General features: G+C 42.0%; 1 protein-coding gene across 2 annotated transcripts in view; it reads left to right on the plus strand.

Moving 5' to 3' along the window:
- Positions 1-3946: 3946 nt before the first annotated feature.
- The window catches only part of LOC112245628 ((E3-independent) E2 ubiquitin-conjugating enzyme UBE2O-like), a 48500-nt gene continuing 26605 nt past the window's right edge, over positions 3947-25841 (plus strand). For both annotated transcript variants that reach the window (XM_024413756.2, XM_024413754.2), the window contains exon 1: positions 3947-4435. In XM_024413756.2, the coding sequence (XP_024269524.1) occupies positions 3971-4435 (465 nt within the window). In that variant the 5' untranslated portion in view covers positions 3947-3970. The remainder of the gene's footprint in view (positions 4436-25841) is intronic.

Consider the following 25841-nt stretch of genomic DNA (forward strand, 5'->3'; position numbering starts at 1 on the left):
GCAGGTAGTGCCACATCAGGATGGAGCCCTTGACTTGCTGCCGGAAGGTGCGGTGGACAGCAAGTACATGAAGGTGGACCGTGGGGCTTGTGGAGGGTGAGAGCATCCTGAAAAAGGAGGGAGGGAGGAAAGGCTGAGTTTTGAGTGCATGAGTGCAATGTGAGATCACCCGACTAACCATTTATCATTGTCATGGAGTTTTTTTCATGATCAGCTCTATTGAACCCTGAATTGACAGGTTTGTTTATGTGGATATATGGTTGGTTGTGTGGATATAAGGTTGTTGCATTCTCTGATTTTGAGGTGTTTTATATAAAAACCTTAAGTCCCTGAGCTAAATAAATATTGTACTTATCTATTGATAAAATACCACATTGAAGTACATCCTCAAAGCTTGTCTTTTTATTAATTGGGTAGGTTACCAAAAGTCATTCATTATATTAAAGACAATGTCCCACTTATTTAACACATTTTGACTTGGGGCTTACCATGGCTAGTTTCTCCTGGTCCCACAGTGATCCTATGATGAAGGCAACAAGGTGTCCCTCCTCAAACCAGCCCACTGACAGCTCAGGGCACAGCGTCAGGAAGTGACACACCTCATCCAAGTGGAGCGGACACTCCAGACACAGAGATGAAGGCTGAGGAAGGCAGACAGACAACACAAGTCCATGACCAAGTACACACATAGTTGCTTAGTCTGAATCTCAGTTTGCTTACTTCCAACTACATACTTGGTGAAATGAATCCAAATCATGACTGACTGACTGTTTGATTGTCATGAATTTGGTTGGTATCCAAAGATTTATTCCCAAAATGTATATTAGCCTAGTCTATAAAACATGTAAAAGTAAACTTTATACCTAAAGCACCTCATCCTTAAATAGTCTACATTTGACAAGTCCAAATAATGACACAGCATATTTTTTCCCCCAAAACATCAAATAAACTTTTTAAAGTCTAGGTACAAAGTTGTAAAGAAAAACGACGAGTATTGGGGTAAAAACAAGTTATACATTTGAGTAAGTTAAAAGTTGTTACCCTCTCTCTCGATCACACTGATTGCGTCCTCCGGGCGGAGGCAACGGAACTCGCTGGCCGGGTGTGTGTGGCGACGCCAGCGCCTGGGGAGGTGGAACCCATGGGAGGGCACATTTGGAGACTAGATTTCAGGAAAGGCAGGGCACTGACTGTCGACATGGTGTCTGATCGAAGTTCCAAGCTCTTAAATCAAATAAAAATTGTGAAATTTCAATAAAATTTCTACTTGGGTATTGAATGGCTGCCTATCTCTTCGATATCTGCTCCACTCAAGTGATCCAAGTGAAGAAGGGTTGTGCGTAAAGTCTGAGGTTAATGTGGTGCGCCGTGTGTATTTATACCTTTGGCGCTTAAGCGCTATTGGGCATAAACTAACAAGCTGGATGACCAAATTCTGGGAGAATACCTGTCAACAACAAACATATTTACCCAGATTTATTGGGGATATTCGTCACTTGTGTTTGCAATTAGCCTCCTGTAAAGATACAAACTAATGGATCGGCTTTTGGCTACGCCTACCTATCACCTATTTTCAGTTATGTTATCTATATCTATAAATTACCATTTACATATAGGTCTAAAAATGCAGTGTAATGATGGGTACAATTTTGGCTTTCTATACTGAACAAAAAAATATTAACACACATGCCACAATTTCAAAGATTTTACTCTGTTACAGGTCATATAAGGGAATCAGTCAATTGAAATAAACTAATTAGGCCCTAATCTATGGATTTCACATGACTGGGAATACAGATATGCATCTGTTGATCACAGATTTTGTTTTAAATTAAAGGTAGGGGTGTGGATCAGAAAACTAGTCTGTATCTGATGTGACCACCATTTGCCTCATGCAGTGTGACCGTTGATCAGGCTGTTGATCGTGGCTTGTGGAATGTAGTCCCAATCCTCTTCAATGTCTGTGCGAAGTTGCTGGATATTAGCAGGAAGTGGAACACACTGTCCTACTTGCCGATCCAGAGCATACCAAACATGCTCAATGGGTGACATATCTGGTGAGTATAGAGGCCATGGAAGAACTCGGACATTTTCAGCTTCCAGGAATTGAGTACAGAACCTTGCGACATGGGTCCATGCATTATCATGCTGAAACATGAGGTGATGGCAGCGGATAAATGGCACGACAATGTGCCTCAGGATCTTGTCACGGTATTTCTGTGCATTCAAATTGCCATCGATAAAATGCAATTGTGTTTGTTGTCTGTAGCTTATGCCTGCACATACCCTAACCCCACCGCCACCATGGTCACTCTGTTCACAACATTGACATCAGCAAATCGCTCGCCCACACAACGCTATACACATGGTCTGCGATCGTGAGGCCGATTGGACATACTGCCAGATTCTCTAAAACGATGCGTGAGGTGGCTTATGGTAGAGAAACTAACATTCAATGATCAATTATCTGGTGGACATTCCTGCAGTCAGCATGCCAATTGCATGCTCCTTCAAAACCTGAGACATCTGTGGCATTGTGTTATGTGACAAACTGCACATTTTAGAGTGGCCTTTTATTGTCCCCTACACATCATTGTGTAATGATCATGGTGTTTAATCAGCTTCTTGATATGCCACACCTGTCAGTTGAATGAATAATCTTGGCAAAGGAGAAATGCTCACTAATAGGGATGTGAACAAATTTGTGAACAACATTTTTGAGAAATAAGCTTTTTGTGCATATGGAAAATGTCTGGGATCTTCTTTTTCCGCTCATGAAACATGGGACCAACACTTTACATGTTGTATTTATATTTTTGCTCAGTGTATAATTTCAAACATATGTGGAGAATATGCTGTGTGTAATTTTTAAAATGCCCATTTTATTTAAATGTTGATATCAACACCACTCTATCAGAATTTTCTTCATGGAATAGGTCTACTGGTGATTGTATTATAAATCCTATCGTTTGCCCTCATCTATTTACCAAACGTCATGTGACTCAAATAAGGGAACCTTTTCCATTGGGCATCAATTGTCTCGAGATTGTGGTTCATGTTTTTTTTCCCCATGTAAGAGTTTGTTGATCATTATTTCAGTTTGCATGTATAGTTTATCCCCTGCTGGCAATAGGTTGTTGACCAATGCGAAATTAGTCTTGTTTTTTTCCCTCTACCTGATAAATGCAGGTATTGAAAAAGAGTTAGCCTCTGTATTTGTTGAAATCCCTTTTACACAAAATAGAATAGGCTTCTCGTATTATATACATTTTTATAAATGAATATGCTTTGCCATTGTGCAGAAACGCGTATATTTGTGCTTGACAAATAAGACAAACGTCCTCATATGCCCCCCCGTTAGCCTACACAACACAACTACAGTGTCAGGCACGGTATGCCTAAAATATGTTATTTCATGCCACAATCCTGTGTTAAAAACCACGGCTGTGTCTGCAATAAGCCAATTTCAGCCCTCGAACACTGACACCAAGTGGCGAAAATTGCTCCATTCCTGCTTTTTGGTGAAGTGCGCGCATAGAATGCATATTCAGGCCCGGGCTACAGACTTGTTGATGAAATTGGCGTCTTCTCTTTCATCATGTTTGCATTTCTGTAATAAATTCTATAAAAAATACGATTATCATGGCTGTGATATTGAATTAACTTTATTGTCAATAGGCCGTGACTTGTCCTAAGGGGGACCCTAATTATATGAAATTGGCCACATTGCACCATACATTTTTATCATCATATAGCTAGCAGCACCTGACTATAAATACACCTGAATATAAAGAAAGAGGTGTTATAATAACTGTGTGATATAACTGTCTGCTGTCTCAGACTGATTTATTCAGAGTCAAACCCACGCTGTAATAAAAAAAAACATCTTTGTCAATTTGACAGGCCCTAGACTCTTCTCTGAGTGCGTTTACGCAGCGCGCGCCCTATCGACGTAAACACGTGCACTTCCATGGTTACAGGTTTCTCTTTTTTCTTCTCCACCATCCGTCTCCCTTTATCGCATTATTCCCTGACAACTGCAGCGATGGCGGAACCCGTGGCATCGGACGCAATAGCAACAACAGACGCAGCTCTTTCTCCGGCTGTAAGCCCGGGTTCGGAGCCTCCATCCATGGCGCTCTCTCCTTCTGCAGGCGGCTCCCAGCGGCTTCTTTTCTCCCACGATTTGGTGTCAGGTCGGTATCGCGACTTGGTCCGGTTCGGCCTAGTCAGAATGATACAAGGCGAGGAGGAGTTTGATTCAGACTCGGACCTCGACGATGGCGGAGGTAGAGGCGGTGTAGGAGGTGGCTGTATACCCTGTAACTCGGACACCGAGAGCAGTGTTGTGGACAGCCTGGCACCTCTGGGAAGGGGTTTTGTCCGGGTGCAGTGGTACCCAGAAGGAGGGAAGCAAGACATACGGGAAACAAAGGTAATTGTCTGCTAACGTTAGCTAACTAGCCACACAATATGTGTTCAACGCTGGAGGTAACATTAGTTAGCTAGCTTCAAGCACAATGTGTGTTTTGCCGTTATTGACAGATAACGTTAGCTGGTTAAATGAATTAGTAACGTTACACCGCCACCGGTTTAGCATGCTATAACCGGCATTGCGAACGTTTTGTCCGCGCGCTTGTGTATTTGTTGCAATTACTGTACCTAGCTTCAGCATATTGCCCACATTTCTTGAAATGTGCAGTACAACTGGGTGTGACTTAGCAGGCTTGGCTAGCTAACTTTTTATTACTAATAGCTGGTATAACGATTAGCTAGTTTGTTAGTATCATTGGCACATTGTTAGTTATACCCAAATAAATGACCTACTCCACTAACCAGTTTAGCTAACTGGCAGGTTTGCTAGGCTAACTTATTAGCTAATTAAACGAACATTGTTGATAAATTAGATAGCTAGTTTGCATCTCAGGTTTTCAGTAAATGAATCATTGACAACTTTTGTAGAAGAGGGAACACTTGCTAAAACTGCTGCTTAAACAATGAGAGAAAGGACTTTAACTGAATCATGTAAGGTGGTCTCTATCTGACACTGACAGCTCAAACTAGCCATGACCCATCATCACATTAGAGGAGATTGCTGAGATTATGTCACTGACGGAACAATGACCCAGATGTTTAACCGGATTTATAAACCTGAAGCATCTGGTTGACGTTTCCACTCACCACCAAATGTGATGAGCAGAAGCCCAGTATCCGGCAGTGGGAGGAGATGGGATGAGACTTGATGCACATTTTGTAATCGATTAAGCATATTTGATCTCAATGCAGGTTTCTGTTCCCAAAAGAGACTGTTGTTTACGAGTGCCAGGGCGAATTGAGTTATTGCACACGCGTAGGCCTTCTCTAACGGAATATGTAAATACATGCTAGAATGCGTCAATAGGATCTCGCTAGCTCGTGCTGGGTTCTGCCCACCTCCTTGCTTGTTCTGCCCACTATTATTAATTTGCTACCATTGGAAACAGGCTGTGGTTTATCTTGGGTTAGTTATAAAAAATCTTTGATTCTATGCTATCCCTCCACTACACGAGGAGTCAGTTTAATCAAAGATACTGATGGTGTAATGTTAGTTTTCCATTGACCAAAGGCAGTTTTAAAGTGGATAACATTCTGCATGACTGCCATTTTAAAGTGGATAGGTTTAGCTGACGTTTCATTTTTAATTAACAATAATACATCTATACAAAGCTATAAATGGTATTTATCCTTGCCTATGAATGCATTTCACATTAGCTACCTAACTTAGTCGGAAGCGAATTGAGGCTATTGCCTAGTATATTCATTATCAAATCAGGTAGCCATAAAACTATGCTCTCAAAAATGTACACTCAGTGTCTTATATGTGGTCTTAAACATATTACATAAGGAAAGATAACCTATGCCATCACGTAAATAGGGTCCAATTGATTCACAACATTAATTAAAATATCCAATCCCACAAAGCCCATGCATAAAAGCTTTGTCGAGCCAGTATCATTACAAACCAAATAGAGAGAGCTATTGACATAATGGGATTCAGTACTGCAGTAACAGGGAGCTCACTCCAGGGCCTTATGGAAAAGGGTCACACTGAGGGAGTGGAGCTGGGATGGGCTGGGCCTAGAAGATACTCACGGTGAACAGTGCAGGCAGGCCGTGCTGCTTTGTCCTCTGGGGTAAATGTGTAAAGTTCTAGCAATGGAGTCAGGGTCTGGAAGTCAGGACAAAGATCTAGTCATGTATCTGTGGGGATAACAATGGGTCAGGGATGTTTACCTACACACACACAAACAAGGGTGACTGGGCTCTCTGTGACTTTGAATGATAGTCATGTTTTAGGCCTTAAACATTGCCCTCCGTGTGTGTTTTTGTCCATCCTTATCAGTTTGTGTGTTTGTCCAGCTTGATCTGTGTGTATTTTTCTTCCCTGTGTGTGTGCGTCTGTTAGGCTGTCCATTAGGGTTGGGAATTGCCAGGAACCTCACGATACAATATTGCGACACTTGGGTGCCGATATATGTATATCGATCCTCATGGTTCTATATGTATTGCGATTCGCTGTTCCAAACATATTGCTCAATCTATGTCTACTGCGGAGGGACAAGAGTGCCATGACAACTAGTTTTGATCAGTCATGGAAATAAAAGTGCTGAAAACAAATTGGCTCCCTATTTAAAAAGGAGATGGAAAATTACTGGAGTTTTGGTGCAGATGCAAAAATGATATTGTCAAAACATATGATCTATCGTCAAATAATATCCCGATGTGTAACTATCGATTTGGTTTCTCCCATCACTACTGTCAGTGTGCGTCCTCTGTCCACCTACTGCTCAGATGGTGTTTCTTCAGTCACATATTCTCTTGAGCAACTTAATTCATGACCAGGCCTCTTCCTGCAGTATGCAAAAATTGCGTATTTCCAAGAAAGTTTGTCCTTTGACTGACTGCATTTTTTGCCTACCTTCCTCTGCTTTACACCCATTTTCACACTCTTTCGAGATAGGGGGATGCATCAATGTGTACGAAAAGTCATAACCTCAGCCCTAGTTTTGCATAGCCATGCATCCAAAACACGTTGTCACACCAACCTTTGGATGTCTGAAGAATTGGCTAGAATAGTGTGCAATTTTTTTGTTGTTGTGGATTTTACATTTCAAGAACCTCCCCCCATGTGCTTGTGGAAGGGGTGCGGTGTTATGTTCGTCACTGTTTAACGACTGGGTCGGACACATTTTGCAGAGTTGTTGCGTATGCTAGTTTGTAACATTGAAAACCTGGAGGGAAAAACTGAATTCTGTTTTGCCAGTGGTGTGTTCTATACACACAATCGAGTCATTGAAGGCACTACAACTCCTCTGCTTGATCACTACAAAAAAATATGTTAGGACGTGTCTACTTACAGACTATGGTAAAAGTTTAGTGTATCAAGTGTTGCCGACGGTCTCCGATTTATTGAAATTGAAAGTCACCACAAACACCGCATACATCAACCTATTTTGATGGGATTTTAATCAGCTATTCCCGACCACTGTTGTTCCTACGGCCCAAACTAATTAAGTGGGCACCTTTTTTGAGCTCCGCCCAAGCAAGGGATTGGTTTGAGGTGTTGTGAGGCGTCACTGGTTTCCACCCCTTTGTAGCTACTTTCTGCCATTGACTTCAAGGCCTTCCTATTAGGGAAGCCTGGCTACCTGAATCCCCGATCCACCAGCCTCAGTCTCCCTCACTGATACTGCAGTTATTATTCCCCAAAGGTTTTTTACCAATGGGGAGTTTATTCAGGATTTGTATGGCAGATATTTACTTCAAGACAGAGAAAGTGAACAACAAATAGTCTCGACAAATGGGTAGATAGGCCTAAGGCTCAGTCTTGTGACGTGTTGTCTCAACTACGGATGCACAATATATCGGAATTGGTCGATATTAGCTAAAAAATGCCAACATCGGTATCGGCCCGATGTCAAAGCTACCGTGCATACCTATATAACGTATGTACAGGACGTAATGACGGCACGTAAAATTTTGCGCAACACAGCATTCCTAACCTAGCCCACAATGTCTGTTGTTTGGATTGAGCAGTCAACAAGTCGTGTAGTCATTTGAAAGAGTAAGAACATTTCAGCGAGACAACTCAAAGGTGAAATCCATTAAAGCCAATATAATGGAATTCATTGTCCTTACCAATCTACTGCTCTCTGTCGTGGGTGATGTTGGCTTTCACCGACTGGTCGAGCACCGGTATACACTACCAAGTACGCTGTTTTTCAGATGTTGCCCTACCGGAGTTGCACAGTAATAGCGTCACTACTATTTGCTTCACGACATACATACTATGGAAGGCAGTTTGGGTCATTGCGTGTCAAAAAAGATACAGTAGCACTGTCAAAGCTGTACAAAAAAGTCTGCAAACACTGGCCACGAACGATGTGTTTTCAATATCGCGTTGGTAATAAAGCATCATTTGTTCGACTGCAACTTCTGGGGTAGCTAGCTTTAGCTTGTTACCTAGCTAGCACCGATACAATCAGCCTGAAAACAATGACCAGTAGAAACTGCAGTCATTTTCATTATTCTTAGCAATGATTTAGGAATACTTGTAAGTATTGTTGTTCACCTATTGAAATTTAACTTCAGTTAATGAAAATAAATAGCTAGCCAGCTACTTAACCCTGTTGCCCAAAGCTAACGTTATAAGCAGCCAGCGAGCTTTATCTGGCTAGTGAGGCTCCACCGGGTTATGTGTTGTGAAGCTAGCCACTATAAGGATTAGTCACAATAGTGGAATTTGCGGTTTGCCTTCAAATAAAAGTATGTCATTGACAGTGATGCAAATGAATACAAATAGAATTATGCCATACTTTTATTTTGAAGGCTAGCCGCAAAGTCGACTGTTGTGGCTAATCCTTATTGTGGCTAGCTTCACGTAGATGGGTCTGACCACCATAATCAAATAAGAACTGTCTTATAAAGTAGGGTTATTTTGGTTTACACCTAGCTATATAGTTAGCTAGTTAACTATATAGCTACTGAAACAGATGTCGTTTTGCTATGTTTTTGGGGAAGAACATTGTTTGCATCCATGAGCTAGCCAGCTTTTTTTATGACCAGCACTGTAGGTGTGTGAGACAACTTTACCAGCATCATAGCATACGTATCAATTAATCGTTGTGACACATGAAATACGAGTGATCGTGTAATAACTATGTAAAAAATGTATGAATGCGTTAAATTATTATGTGACGTGCAGTCATATTCAGGTTCACAAAACCTTTAACACACAACAGCCTGGATTCGAACCAGGGACTGTAGTGACCCCCCTTGCCGTGAGATACAGTGCCTTAGACTGCTGCGTCCGTGTGTGTGTGTGTGTGTGTGTGTGTGTGTGTGAAGCATTCTAGTACAGTTAAAAGGCCGCTAAAATTGTAATTATTGGTTATCATTATCAGGGTTTTTTTGGCAAGGAAAATATTGTGTATCGGCCAAAAATGACATATCTGTGCATCATTAGTCTCAACTTGACATATGCGTCCGTGAGGTAAAGTTGAACTAATTCCCTCTCGTATTCAGTTCCTCGCAGACATACTCAGAGATGGCGTAGTAGAAAAATAATTGTCCAGTCAGGGTGCCAAGCTTGCATTTCCCACTGTTACCTCTGTAGTTTATTTTTCTTCAGATGGAATCATATTACTCTTAATCAAGTTTCCCTGTGGAAACTTATTTAGATGCACGCTGCCGCCTCAACAACGGCAGACTGACACTATTTTATCTGCACTGTAATGAGCTACGCCTCTTTTTTTCCTATGAAATCTTAATTACATCTCCAAAAGGAGAGTATTGTATGATTGGTCTCAGATCTTCCACTGGTGTGGCACTGTTTCAATTAGAGGTTGACCGATTAATCGCCTTGGGCGATTTTCAAGTTTTCTTAACAATCGGTAAGTGGGCCTTTTTGGACGCTGATTATGGCCGATTACATTGCAATCCACGAGGATTGCAGCAACAAAAGGACCTTGTGGCTGCAAGGATCCAAGGTAAGTTGCTAGCTAGCATTAAACTTATCTAATAAAACACAATCAATCTTCACATAATCACTATGTAACTACACATGATTGATGATACTAGGTTAACTAGCTTGTCCTGCGTTGCATATAATCAATGTGGTGCCTGTTAATTTATCATCGAATCACAGCCTACTCCAACTTGATGATTTATTAAAAGCGCATTTATGAAAAAAGCACAATCTTAGCACGAATGTACCTAACCATAAACATCAATGCCTTTCTTAAAATCAATGCACAGAAGTATATTTTTTTAAAACCTGTATATTTAGTTAAAATAAATGCATGGTACCAGGCAATATTAACTAGGGAAATTGTGTCACTTCTCTTGCGTTCATTGCAAGCAGAGTCCGGGTATATGCAGCAGTTTGGGCCGCCTGGCTCGTTGTGAACAGTGTGAAGACCATTTCTTCCAAACAAAGACCGTACTAATTTGCCAGAATTTTACATAATTATGACAACATTGAAGGTTGTGCAATGTAACAGTAGTATTTAGACTTAGGGTTGCTGCCCGTTCGATAAAATACAGAACGGTTCCGTATTTCACTGAAAGAATAAACGTTTTGTTTTTGAAATGATAGTTTCTGGATTTGACCATATTAATGACCAACGACTCGTATTTCTGTGTTTATTATGATTAAGTATATGATAGAGCAGTCTGACTGAGCGGTGGTAGGCAGCAGCAGGCTCGTAAGCATTCATTCAAACAGCAGCTCTTAGCAGTGCTGGGATGCACAGGGCTGTTTATGACTTAAAGCCTATCAACTCCTGAGATTAGGCTGGCAATACTAAAGTGCCTTTAAGAACATCTAATAGTCAAAGGTATATGAAATATAAATGGTATAGAGAAATAGTCCTATAATTCCTAAAATATCTACAACATAAAACTTCTTAACTGGGAATATTGAGGAACCAATATATATATATTCCCAGAGGAACCACCAGCTTTCATATGTTCTCATGTTCTGGGCAAGTAACTTAAAAGTGAGCTTTTTTACATGGCACATATTGCACTTTTACTTCTCCAACACTGTTTTTGCATTATTTAAACCAAATTGAACATGTTTCATTATTCATTTGAGACTAAATTGAAAGGGATAACGAATCCAGTTCGTGTCGTCTGTTTAGGGAAAGTACCTGTGTAATTGTGCACCCAGCTCACTCAGGTGCTTCGCTTTATCACATTTGACATTGTCCGTAAGCTTGAGTTAATTTGCACGCAACAAAAAGAAAAATCACACGGTGATGGAAAGGCCTGTGTGTTGTCCTTGTTAATGCTGACAGAAAAGAGCTCCAACTTCATAATCATAGCCTCAATTTTTGTCCTGCACATTGAATATAGTTGCGGCGAGTCCCTGTAATCCTGGATTCAGATCATTCAGGTGAGAAAAAACATCACCCAGATAGGCCAGTCATGTGAGAAACTCATCATCGTGCAAGCGGTCAGACAAGTGAAAATAATGGTCAGTAAAGAAAACTTTAAGCTAGTCTCTCAATTTCAAAAACGTGTCAATACTTTGCCTCTTGATAACCAGTGCACTTCTGTATGTTGTAAAAGCATTACATGGTCGCTGCCCATATCATTGCATAATGCAGAAAATACACAAGTTCAGGGGCCTTGCTTTAACAAAGTTGACCATTTTCACTGTAGTGTTCTAAACATCTTTCAAGCTGTCAGGCATTCTCTTGGCAGCAAGAGCCTCTCGGTGGATGCTACAGTGTACCCAAGTGGCGTCGGGAGCAAATCCTTGCATTACCTCTCCACTGTCTCTCTGTCATGACTTTTGCACCATCAGTACAGTTACTAACACATCTTGACCACCAAAGTCCATTTGATGTCACAAAGCTGTCTAGTACTTTGCAAATATCCTCATGTCCTGGTTTCCAGTGGTTTGCAGAAGAGGATGTCTTCCTTAATTGACCCCCCATAAATGTAACGGGCATACCAGGAGCTGTGCCAGGACCGCCACGCCTGTTGACTCATCCAGCTGTAACGCATATAATTCACTGGCTTGTATGCGAAGCAGTTGTTGTTTCAAAACATCTCCTGCCATGTCACTGATGCTTCATGAAACAGTGTTTGATGAAGGCATTGTCTGTATAGTTTATTTTGGGCCTTTTCCCCCAGCATTGTCCCAGACAGATCCGCGGCAGCAGGAAGAATAAAGTCCTCCACAGTAATATGGGGCTTGCCTGTTCTAGCCACTCGGTAGGTCACCATATAAGACTCTTCCAGCCCCTTCTTATTAATGGCATATGTTGCTTTTATACATGTCTTACGCCTCAAAAGCCATCTTTATTCTTGCTCAAACTCCTGTGGCTTATTTTTCAAATGGTCATGTTTCATTTCTAAATGTCTGCGTGAGAGTGAAGGTTAATGTGATTGGATGTTAATTATTTGACTAGGCTACCTGTATTTGACATTGTGTTGTTATTTCGCTGAACACTAGATGGTTTAATGTTATTTTTTGGCAGTGAAACGAGGCTACTCAGGCAAGGGGTTAAAAAAAACTCACCCAAATGTATAGCCTCGTTGGAAAATATAAATATACTGTTTGAAAATGTGAAGAATTTGGAGTACCCCCGACGGCATTGCGCGTACCCCAGTTTGAGAATACCTGATCTAGGGCAAGGACACTCTCTGTGATGGTTTTGTTTTCCCCTATAGTGATCTCTCCATCCAACCTGATTGGAAAGGAAGGTGCGCTGCTTTGCTACTTCTATCAGAGGTGGGCTACTAAACAATGTTTCGACCTTGCTTTCTTCAAGACTTATGAGTGAAATGATTTTAATGATGCTCATTTGATTAGAATGTATAGCTACCCCTTTTTTAAATGTTTGGATAGGAAGGGGCTTGGCACTCACAAAGGTGGGCTACAGTCGCATTATAAACTGTACGAAGAACCCCATGTTTCAACCTTGCCACCTTCAAGACTTACGTGTGAGAAACTGTTTATTGGGCTTGGTTAAATTGAATATCCACTAACTGGCACTGCCCCCTGAATAGCAATAGTTACATTGCTAGCCTAGCAAGGACACTAGGACTGAAAATAGTGCCTCTTGACTATGAAGGACATTGTCTCGTCCCTCAATGAGGATAAGGGGCCTATTGAAGGTCTTTTACAGGGTTCATGCTGTGGAAGCCTGTGGCTGCCTTCAATTCAGTACAGTGAAAGTGAGCGCACAGCGGTATTGCTAGAACACTAGCTAACTCAGCCCCTTTGCTGCAGTACACTGTCTAGTACACTGTCTTCCTATGATAGGCTATCCAAGGCTATCACTGCAGCAGGTAGCTGACAGTGGAACGCAGGGCGTGGTACTGTGGTGGGGCGATGATTTCCCTCCCACCCTCTTATCCCTTATTCAAGGCTGGGCTTGGAGACCGATCTGTCAGACAGTGGAGGCCTGAGGTGACCGTGACGCCCAGGCCAGGGGCTCCTCCCTGGGGGGACGGCGTTGGCCCTGGGGGTGGAGGAGAAGTGGAGTGTGGCGTAATGCTGGGAATGACGATGGGTTCAGAGAGGGATGGAAAGTGTAAGAGGAGGGAGATGGAAAGAGAACAAGGGGTAATGAGAGGGGGCACGAGGGAGAGATACAGCGAGGGGAGGGAAAGAAGAAGAGTTGGGCTTGATTTGGGCAGATGGTTGCTATGCTAATGAAGAGCTTTTTGTCCTTAAGTTTTAAGGTCCCCCCTTCGGGCCCATTGGTTCTTTTTTTCCTTTTCCCTTTTTTATTTTACCAGGCTCTATTTTTAGTGTTTTTTCTTGTTGCAGGCAGTTGCAGTTATAGGCCTAACCCTTTAGTTTGCTGAATAGGCCAATATCTATATATTCTTTTTTACATACAGACTTGGGAGTATTTGGTCTCTTTTTATTGTCCTGAAGGTAGAGTGCGGTACTTTCAGGATGCAGTTTAAAGGTATTGCTATGGCTAATCTATGCTAGGCTAAAATGCATGCTTATCAGCATTGACCAGTATTGTTCTTTATTTGTTTGCAAAGCGCTGACTCTGGTTTATCCAGGGTAATGAGTGAGCATTCCATCACATAACGGCCTGTGTTGGGCACTGGAATGTAAATAATGGTGTGATATACATTAGGTATCACCACACGACTAGCTGAAAAGGCATTAGAGGTATGCTTTTTAGAGGCTCGTAAGCAGCAGCACAGCAATGATAAGATGAACAAGGCTCATGCTTTGTTTTTCTGACCTCGTCTCTCCCACTCTGTCCCCTCTGGAGAACATGATGTCATACATAAGCCTTGGTCCTATTTGTCACCTTTTTGCCCCGTCACCCACCCCGGTCTCATTTGCTGCTTTATTGGGCTGGCCTGTCTGCTAGTGATCTATGGGAAGTTGGAAGGATCCATCTCAGTGATGGGTTTGGGGAGGGTGCTTCACTCGCTGCCTTGCTGCACGGTGAATCCCATCCTTCATCCTGGCCTTCCCTATCCCTCTCAACAAGAGCTCTGGGATCACTTCGCTGGCCGAGACCAGAGTTTTCCCCACACTTGGTCCTGGTGGCCCCACCAGGGTGCGCGTTTAGGTTTTTGCCTTCGCACTACACAGCTGATTCATATAACCAACTCATCAAGCTTTGATTACTTGAATCCGCTGTGTAGTGCAAGGGCAAAAACCAAAACGTGAAAGCGGGGGAGGCGGGGGACGGATCCTGGCCTATACAGTGGATGCCTTGTAATCCAGCGAGTTCAGTTAACATGCCCAGTCACTCCATGTGCTGATAACAGTAGCTAGCTAACCTTCTCCAATCATAGAGACATCAACCATCTTGTCATTATTAGGTTAACAATTATCTAGCCAACTTATTAGCATGGTGCTTGAATAATTGCCATTAGCGGTTAGCCATTCCCTACTGAGGAGGCTTAAGCTATCACAAATTAGGGTATCTGTATTTAGACATCGGATGATCCTAATTGACTTACAGTTAAGACTAAACGACTGACACCACCGTGATGTTATGTCAATTAACATGTGAGGAGAATGGCCTGTCTTCATGATGTTTGTTTTGACACAATTAGCATTAGCATCGCAGTCATTAGCCACATTAGCAAACTGAGGGTCTTTGCTACTATTTAGCTTTTTCGTTACTAGCCTCTTAGCTACTTAATAACCTGGTTCTAGCCCTGTAGTGCTCAGAGAATAGGCTAAACTGCAGGTCCTGTGGTTGACTATTAATGAAGTAATCTGGGACACCTTGCCACTGCCAAGTAGCCTCCATGTTCGAAGGGAGTAATGTTGAGCAGGTGCCAGGGCCTTAGCGTGGAGAGACACACACACGCACACACACTGCTGGTCAGCCAAAGGCCTTAGGGTCCAGCTCTACACACACACGTCACACGTCACACGTTCACAAGCAGCCAGAACAAGGGATCATCAGCAGAGGGAAAGAAAGTGACAGGTGAAGGAAGGTGAAGAGGCCCTGCAGCAGGTGGAGGAGAGGTTAGATTAGAAAAGAAGAGAAGCGGCGAAGTCATCTTGGATCCATCCTTCCCTATAGTCTAGGGGTCGAGAGAATGGCTTCGTTAACTCACTACAAAGATGTGAAATGATAAGCTGTCCTCCCTCTCCTTCTCCTATCCCTCTTCCCCTCCTCCCTGTGGAGTACTGTGCTGGAGAATGCAGAGCAGTGATGTAATGTGGAAGGGTTGTTGGCAACCACACCCCTCCTTAGATTATGCTCACTCTCTCCCGGTCTCGTTCTCTCGGACACGCTCTCTTGCGCACTCTCAAAATTCAATTTAAAGGGCTTTATTGGCATAGGAAAAATATTGCCAAAGCAAGTGAAATAGATAATAAACTAAAGTGAAATAAACAATAACAAATGAACAGTAAAAATTACACTCACAACAGTTCCAAATGAATCAAGTCATTTGAAATGTCATGATGTCTTTATACAGTGTTGTAATAATGATGTCCAAATAGTTGAAGTACATAAGGGAAAATAAATTTAGGTTGTATTTACAATGGTGTTTGTTCTTCACTGGTTGCCCTTTTCTTGTGGCAACAGGTCTCAAATCTTGCTGCTGTGATTGCTCACTGGTATTTTAACCAGCTTGCTTAGAGGGTTTTTCTCCAGGTTCATCTCTCTGAAGGTGATGGCTTTGTTGTGGAAGGTTTGGGGATCGCTTCCTTTTAGGTGGTTGTAGAATAACGTAGGATATTTTTGCAGAATTCTGCATGCAGTCTCAATTTGGTGTTTTGTGAATTCTTTGTTGGTGAGCTCACAACAGCAATGGGTTCTGTAACTGATTCAAGTATTTTTAGCCAGATCCTAATTGGAATATCAAATTTTCTTTTCTTTTTGATGGCATAGAAGTCCCTTCTTGCCTTGTCTCAGATCATTCACAGCTTTGTGGAAGTTACCTGTGGCGCTGATGTTTAGGCCAAGGTATGTATAGTTTGTGTGCTGTAGGGCAACGGTGTCTAGATGGAATTTGTATTCGTGGTCCTGGCAACTGGACCTTTTTTGGAACACCATTATTTTTATCTCACTGTCAGGGCCCAGTCTGACAATCTGTGCAGAAGATCTAGGTGCTGCTGTAGGCCCTCCTTTTGTTGGGGACAGAAGCACCAGATCATCAGCAAATAGACATTTGACTTCAGATTCTAGTAGGGTGAGGCCGGACGCTGCAGACTGTTCTAGTGCCCTCGCTAATCTGTTTATATGTTGAAGTGGGTGGGGCTTAAGTTGCATCCCAGTCTCACGCCCCGGCCCTGTGGAAAGAAATGTGTTTTCTGCCCATGTTAACCGCACACTTGTTGTTTGTGAACACTGATTTTATAATGTCGTATGTTTTTCCGCCAACACCACTTTCCATCAATTTGTGTAGCTGTCCCTCATGCCAAATATTTTAAATCAACAAAGTATGAGAAGACGTAGCGTTTTTGTTTCTTTGTCAATAAGGGTGTGCAGGGTGATTACATTGTCTGTTGTACGCTAATTGGGTAAAAAGCCAATTTGACATTTGCTAAGTACATTGTTTTCGTTGAGGAAATCTGCGTGTCTGCTGTTAATGATAATGCAGAGGATTTTCCCAAGGTTACTGTTGACGCATATCCCACGGTAGTTATTGGGGTCAAATTTCTCTACTTTTGTGTATTGGAGTGATAAGTCCTTGGTTCCAAATATTGGGGAATATATCAGAGCTGAGGATGATAAGGTATAGCCAATTGGAATTTATGGTCTGTATATTTTAGCATTTCATTGAGGATACCATCAACCCCACAGGCTGTTTTGGGTTGGAGGGTTTGTATTCGAGGCCGGACGATTATGAGTTTAACACCGATAGCGATTATTGGAGGACCAAAAAAAGCCCATGCCGATTAAATGGACGATTTTATTTTAATTTAATTTATTTATATATATATTTGTAATAATGACAATTGCAACAATACTGAATGAACACTTTTATTTTAACTTAATATAATACAGACATAACATCAATTTAGTCTAAAATAAGTAATAAAACATGCCCAATTTGGTTTAAATAATTCAAAAACACAGTGTTGGAGAAGAAAGTAAAAGTGTAATATGTGCTATGTAAAAAAGCTAACGTTTAAGTTCCTTGCTCAGAACATATGAGAGCTGGTGGTTCAATATTCCCAGTTCTTCAATATTCCCAGTTAAGAAGTTTTAGGTTGGAGTTATTATAGGAATTATAATGTGTTGACTTTCTCTCTATACCATTTGTATTTGATATACCTTTGACTATTGGATGTTCTAATAGGCACTTTAGTGAAGCAAGCGCTGTGACGCTTAGCGTCAGCGCTTAGCGTCACAGCGCTTGCTTCACTAAAGTGCCTATTAGAACATCCAATAGTCAAAGGTATATCAAATACAAATGGTATAGAGAGAAAGTCAACAACGCAAACGCTAAGCGCTGTGATGCAAGCGCTGTGATGCAAGCGCCGTGACGCAAGCGCCGTGAAGCAAGCACTGTGAGCTGTGACGCAAGCGCTGTGAAGAGCTGCTGGCAAAAGCAGTAAAGTTTGAATGAATGCTTACAAGCCTGCAGCTGCCTACTACCACTCAGTCAGACTGCTCTATCAAATCATGGACTTAATTATAATATAATAAACACAGAAATAAGAGCCGTTGGTCATTTATATGGTAAAATCCGGAAACTATAATTTTGATACTTTCCGTATTTTATCGAACAGTTGGCAACCATAAGTCTAAATATTGCTGTTACATTGCACAACCTTCAATGTTATGTCATAATTATGTAAAATTCGGACAAATTAGTTCGCAATGAGCCAAGTGGCCCAAACTGCTGCATTTACCCTGACTCTGCATGCAATGAACGCAAGAGAAGTGACACAATTTCCCTAGTTAATATTGCCTGCTAACATGAATTTCTTATCTAAATATGCAGGTTTAAAAATATATACTTTTCTGCGTTGATTTTACGAAAGGCATTGACGTTTATGGTTAGATACATTCGTGCAACGATTGTGCTTTTTCTCACGAATATGCTTTTGTTAAATCATCCCCTGTTTAGCAAAGTAGGATGTGATTCGATGATAAATTAACAGGTACCACATGATTACATGGGGCGGCAGGGTAGCCTAGTGGTTAGAGCATTGGACTTGTAACCGGAAGGTTGCAAGTTCAAAGCCCCGAGCTGACAAGGTACAAATCTGTCATTCTGTCCCTGAACAAGCAGTTAAGTTAACCCACTGTTCCTAGGCCGTCATTGAAAATAAGAATTTGTTCTTAACTGACTTGCCTGGTAAAATAAAAAAATAAAAAACGCAGTACAAGCTAGTTAACGTAGTATCATCAACTATGTGTAGTTACCTAGTGATGTTTTTATTAGATAAGTTTAATGCTAACTAGCAACTTACCTTGGATCCTTGCTGCACTCGTGTAATAACAGGTGGTCAGTCTGCCACGCAGTTTTCTCATGCAATGCAATGTAATCGGCCATAATCGGCAAAAATATCCCAATTACCGATTGTTAAGAAAAACTAATCATGCCAATTTAATCGGCCAACCTCTAGTTTGTATTTCCTGTAGTTCATTCTCTCTCTGCCTCGCTCGCTCTCTCTGCCTCTCTGTGTGTGGTAGATGTGTGCACTGGGGACTTGTGAAGAAAGGCCGGCTGTCTACAGCCTCTCCCTCTGCTGTCTTGACACCTCGGTCGGGGAGACAGGCTGGTTGTGTCTGGCTTTGTTTCTCTCTGTTTTTCCCTCCCCCTCTCTTTCCACCCCTCCTCTCCGTCTACCTACCTTTATCCGTTTTTCTCCCTCAGTCCTATTGCCCTGCCACTATTTTCACTCTGTCAGTAATTCTCTCTCTCGCTGCTGACCCTTCCTCAGCTCCCATCAGTTGTTCCAGAATAGTGCTTTTATACCAGACTATCACTTCTCTTAACTCCACCTGGTTCTCCTCTCCCCCAGGAGAACGGGTGTAAAGGCCTAGAACATTACCACACTGCCCCTCTAATGGAGCTGTGTGGTTCTCACTGTCTGGATCCATGGACCACCAGCTCTGTCAGACATGGCTGGTCTGCTGGAGATGGAGGAGGGAAATGTAGGGAGGTGTGTGTAGGATGGTTTTGTGTGTATGTGTCGTACATGGCCCTGGTGTGTGTGTGAGAGACAGAGTGAGAGTGAATCTAGTATGAGATAAATATTTGATCTTTATCATCTTAGGTATGAACATGCTGTATGTGAATGGTGAGCAGGCGTGGCCCAAGGCTGCTCTCTCGCTCTGTCTCTCTCTGTCTCTCTCTGTCTCATTTTTCCCCTCCATCCTTCCTCCTGCACCCCACCTGGAGAGTGTGACTCGTGTAAATGAGCCCAGGAAGACAAAACCAGTACTGTTGTACTAGTGATCTGCATCTTTCCTTTTCAAGACGATTTGATATGCATCTAGATACATGGGCTCCGATATGATACTGGAACAAAAACATTTTAGTTTGAAAGGATTTGGTTTGATTAGAGGAACGTTCAATGCGATACGATTCGATGCACTAACAGTTGTTGCATAAATTACATTTAATTTTCCATTCTAAATTCAAATATGCTGCTGATGGAGCTCGTGAGTTGGATCTGTCTGAGCGGACTTCTCTCTCTCTAAGTTAATTTGAAATTACCATCACCCACAAAGGAATGTCATTTTTGTAGGTTCAGTGTTTGAGCTAGTAATAAACTCAGCAAAAAAAGAAATGTCCTCTCACTGTCAACTGTTTATTTTCAGCAAACTTAACGTGTAAATAGTTGTATGAACATAAGATTCAACAACTGAGACATAAACTGAACAAGTTTCACAGACATGTGACTAACATAAATGGAGTAATGTGTCCCTGAACAAAGTGGGGGGGTCAAAATCAAAAGTAACAGTCAGTATACTGACTGTTACTGCAGTGCATCTCCTCATGGACTGCACCAGATTTGCCAGTTCTTGCTGTGAGATGTTACCCCACTTTTCCACCAAGGCACCTGCAAGTTCCCGGACATTTCTGGGGGAATGGCCTAAGCCCTCACCCTCCGATCCAACAGGTCCCAGACGTGGTCAATGGGATTGAGATCCGGGCTCTTCGCTGGCCATGGCAGAACACTGACATTCCTGTCTTGCAGGAAATCACGCACAGAACGAGCAATATGGCTGGTGGCATTGTCATGCTGGAGGGTCATGTCAGGATGAGCCTGCAGGAAGGGTACCACGTGAGAGAGAAGGATGTCTTCCCTGTAACGCACAGTGTTGAGATTGCCTGCAATGACAACAAGCTCAGTCCGATGATGCTGTGGCACACCGCCCCAGACCATGACGGACCCTCCACCTCCAAATCGATCCCGCTCCAGAGTACAGGCCTCAGTGTAATGCTCATTACTTCGATGATAAACTCAAATCTGACCTTCACCCCTGGTGAGACAAAACCGCGACTCGTCAGTGAAGAGCACTTTTTGCCAGTCTTGTCTGGTCCAGCGACGGTGGGTTTGTGCCCATAAGCGACGTTGTTGCCGGTGATGTCTGGTGAGGACCTACCTTACAACAGGCCTACACGCCCTCAGTCCAGCCTCTCTCAGCCTATTGCGGACAGTCTGAGCACTGATGTAGGGATTGTGTTCCTTGTGTAACTCAAGCAGTTGTTGTTGGCATCCTGTACCTGTCCCGCAGGTATCATGTTCGGATGTACCAATCCTGTGCAGGTGTTGTTACACATGGTCTGCCACTGCGAGGACGATCAGCTGTCCGTCCTGTCTCCCTGTACCGCTATCTTAGTCGTCTCACAGTACGGACATTGCAATTTATTGCCCTGGCCACATCTGCAGTCCTCATGCCTCCTTGCAGCATGCCTAAGGCATGTTTAAGCAGATGAGCAGGGCTTCTTTCTTTTGGTGTTTTTCAGAGTCAGTAGAAAGGCCTCTTTAGTGTCCTAAGTTTTCAGAACTGTGACCTTAATTGCCTACCGTCTGTAAGCTGTTAGTGTCTTAACAACCGTTCCACACGTGCATGTTCTTTAATTGTTTATGGGTCAATGAACAAGCATGGGAAACCGTGATTAAACCCTTTACAATAAAGATCTGAAGTTATTTGGATTTTCACAAATTATCGTTGAAAGACAGTGTCATGAAAAATGGACGTTTCTTTTTTTGCTGAGTTCAGTAGAATAATACCCACCAAGAACTTTGAGAGACTTGCGAGAGACTCAATATTTTTATATCAATATTTATTTATAAAACAAAAATGTAAAATCAAATGATTTAGACCAGGTTTTCCCAAACTTGGGTACGCAAAATAAAAATGTGATTCACCAAAAAAAAAGGATAGTTGAACTAATTCCCTATCGTATTCAGTTCCTCACAAACGTACTCGGAGATGGCGTAGTAGAAAAATAAGCCTCCTGTCTGAAGCGTCAGATGGAATCATATTTCTCTTAGTCAAGTTTCCCCGTGGAAACTTATTTAGACGCACGCTGTCGCCTCAACAACGGCAGACTGACACTTATCTGCACTGTAATGAGCTACTCCGCATTTTCCCTATGAAATCGTAATTACATCTCCAAAATCAAATCAAAAGGTGTTTTTGTCACGTGCGCCAAATACAACAGGTGTAGACCTTAGTGAAATGATTACTTACAAGCTCTAACCAATGGTGCGGGGGGGGGCGGGCGCGTGTGTAGGTAAGTAAAGAAATAAAACAACACTAAAAAGTCATTTGAAAAAAGAGTAGCAAGGCTATATACAGACACCTTATTGAGGTAGTATGTACATGTAGGTATTTTTAAAGTGACTGCATATATGATGAACAGGGAGTAGCAGAAGTGTAAAAAGAGGGTTTGGCGGGTGGTGGGACACAATGCGGTTAGCCAATGTGCGGGAGCGCTGGTTGGTCGGGCCAATTTTAGGTAGTATGTACATGAATGTATAGTTCGAGGTTGACCGATTTTAATCAGAATGGCCGATTTTTAAATTAGGGCCGATTTCAAGTTTTCATAATCGGAAATTGGTATTTTCTTGCGCCGATTTGCCAATTTTTAAAATTTTTTATTCACATTTAATTTAAAAAAGTTTTTTTTTTTTTTTCACCTTCATTTCATCTTTATTTAACTAGGCAAGTCAGTTAAGAACACATTCTTATTTTCAATGACGGCCTAGGAATGGTGGGTTAACTGCCTCGATCAGGGGCAGAAAGACAGATTTTCACCTTGTCAGCTCGGGGGATCCAATCTTGCACCCTTACAGTTAACTAGTCCAACGCAATAACGACCTGCCTCTCTCTCGTTGCACTCCACAAGGAGACTGCCTGTTACTCAAATGCAGTAAACCAAGGTAAGTTGCTAGCTAGCACTAAACTTATCTTATAAAAAACAATCAATCATAATCACTAGTTAACTACACATGGTTGATGATATTACTAGATATTATCTAGCGTGTCCAGTGTTGCATATAATCTGATTGAGCATACAAGTATCTGACTGAGCGGTGGTAGGCAGAAGCAGGCGCGTAAACAATCATTCAAACAGCACTTTCGTGCTTTTTGCCAGCAGCTCTTCGTTGTGCGTCAAGCATTGCGCTGTTTATGACTTTAAACCTATCAACTCCTGAGATGAGGCTGGTGTGACCGAAGTGAAATGGCTGGCTAGTTAGCCAAACTTAATTCGCTCTGAGCCTTGGGGTGGTTGTTTCCCTTGCTCTGCATGGGTAACGCTGCTTCGATGTGGTGGCTGTTGTCGTTGTGTTGCTGGTTCGAGCCCAGGGAGGAGCGAGGAGAGGGACGGAAGCTATACTGTTACACTGGCAATACTAAAGTGACTATAAGAACATCCAATAGTCAAAGGTTAATGAAATACAAATGGTATAGAGGGAAATAGTCCTATAATAACTACAACCTAAAACTTCTTACCTGGGAATATTGAAGACTCATGTTAAAAGGAACCACCAGCTTTCATATGTTCTCATGTTCTGAGCAAGGAACAGAAACGTTAGCTTTCTTACATAGCACATATTGCACTTTTACTTTCTTCTCCAACACTTTGTTTTTGCATTATTTAAACCAAATTGAACATGTTTCATCTACTTGAGGCTAAATTGATTTTATTGATGTATTATATTAAGTTAAAATAAGTGTTCATTCAGTATTGTTGTAATTGTCATTATTACAAATACATTTTTAAAATGTGTTATTTTATTTGAATCGTTATCTGCTTTTTTAGTCATCCAATAATCGTTATCGGCGTTGAAAAGTCATAATCGGTCGACCTCTAATGTATAGTTAGTGACTATGCATATAAGATAAACAGAGTAGCAGCAGCGTAAAAGAGGGGTTGGAGAGTATCGTATGATTGGTCTCAGATCTTCCACTGGTGTGGCTCTGTTTCAATCACTCCGCAGAACCCCATTATCGAAGCCGGTCAAAAACATGCTCTGCATATTTCATTCACCACCTGCCTCTCAGACAGTGAAATATATGAGGGATATGTGCAAATCTTGCCACATTGCATTGAGCATCATAAAAGACCATCGGTGTGAGTAGTCATATAATCTAGGGCAGGTATTCCCAGAATGGGGTACACACGTGCAATGTCGTTGGGGGTACGCCAAATAAAAATGCGAGTCACATTATTATTATTATTTATTTTATTTTTTAAATGTTTTATTTTTTTTTCCTTCACATTTTCAAACAGTCCATTTGGTTACACTGCAGCATCCACCGAGAGGCTCTTGCCTGACAGCTTGAAAGAGGTTTTGGACACCACAGTGAAAATGGTTTACTTTGTTAAAGCAAGGCCCCTGAACTCTCGTGTGTTTTCAGCATTATGCAATGATATGGGCAGCGACCATGTAACGCTTTGACAACATACAAAGTGAGCTGGTTATCAAGGGGCAAAGTATTGACACGTTTTTTGAAAATTGAGAGATTAGCTTAAAGTTTTCTTTACTGATGATAATTTTCACTTGTCTGACTGCTTGCATGATGATGAGTATCTCACGTGACTGGCCTATCTGGGTGACATTTTTTCTCGCCTGAATGATCTGAATCTAGGATTTACAGGGAGTCTCCAGCTATATTCAATGTGCGAGACAAAATTGAGGCTATGATTATGAAGTTGGAGCTTCACACAGGTGTTGGAGCTTCACACAGGTGTTGGAGCTTCACACAGGTCTTTGGAGCTTCACACAGGTCTTTGGAGCTTCACACAGGTCTTTGGAGCTTCACACAGGTCTTTGGAGCTTCACACAGGTCTTTGGAGCTTCACACAGGTCTTTGGAGCTTCACACAGGTCTTTGGAGCTTCACACAGGTCTTTGGAGCTTCACACAGGTCTTTGGAGCTTCACACAGGTCTTTGGAGCTTCACACAGGTCTTTGGAGCTTCACACAGGTCTTTGGAGCTTCACACAGGTCTTTGGAGCTTCACACAGGTCTTTGGAGCTTCACACAGGTCTTTGGAGCTTCACACAGGTCTTTGGAGCTTCACACAGGTCTTTGGAGCTTCACACAGGTCTTTCCATCATTGTATGATTTTTTTTTTTGTGTGCAAATGAACTCAAGCTTACGGACAATGTCAAATTTGATATAGTACCTGAGTGAGTTGGGTGCGCAATTATGCAGGTACTTTCCCGAAACGGATGACACAAACGACTGGATTCGTTATCCCTTTCATGCCCTGCCTCCAGTCCACTTACCGATATCTGAACAAGGGAGCCTCATTGAAATTGCAACAAGCGGTTCTGTGAAAATTTAATCAGAAGCCACTGCCAGATTTCTGGATAGGGCTGCGCTGTTAAGACACTGATGCTCTTTTCAACCATGTATCTATGTGAGAGTGGATTCTCGGCCCTCACTGGCATGAAAGCTAAATACAAGCACAGACTGTGTGTAAAATTATTTAAGACAGACTCTCTCCAATACAACCCAACATTGCAAAGTTATGTGTACATCCTTTCAAGCACACCCTTCTCATTAACCTGTGGTGAGTTGATGAACAAATAAGGTTTTATATGTAATGGTTAAAGAGCAAAATGATTGATTATATTATTTGTGCCCTGGTCCTATAAGAGCTCTTTGTCACTTCCCACGAGCCGGGTTGTGACAAACACACTAATTCTTATGTTTAATACATTTATTGTAGTGTGTATGTGGCAGGCTTACAATGATGGCAGAAAACAACATTTGAGTGTGCGCTGACCCTGGTGCTAGAGGGGGTATGCAGCTGGAGGTTGAATGTTTGAAGGGGTATGAGACAAAAGTTTGGGAACCACTGGTTTAGACTATTTTGGTAGTTTTTTAAATTTATTTTTAATTTTTTAAACCTA

This window comes from Oncorhynchus tshawytscha, linkage group LG02, assembly GCF_018296145.1.
Source record: "Oncorhynchus tshawytscha isolate Ot180627B linkage group LG02, Otsh_v2.0, whole genome shotgun sequence".
In the NCBI taxonomy this organism is placed as follows: Eukaryota; Metazoa; Chordata; class Actinopteri; order Salmoniformes; family Salmonidae; genus Oncorhynchus; species Oncorhynchus tshawytscha.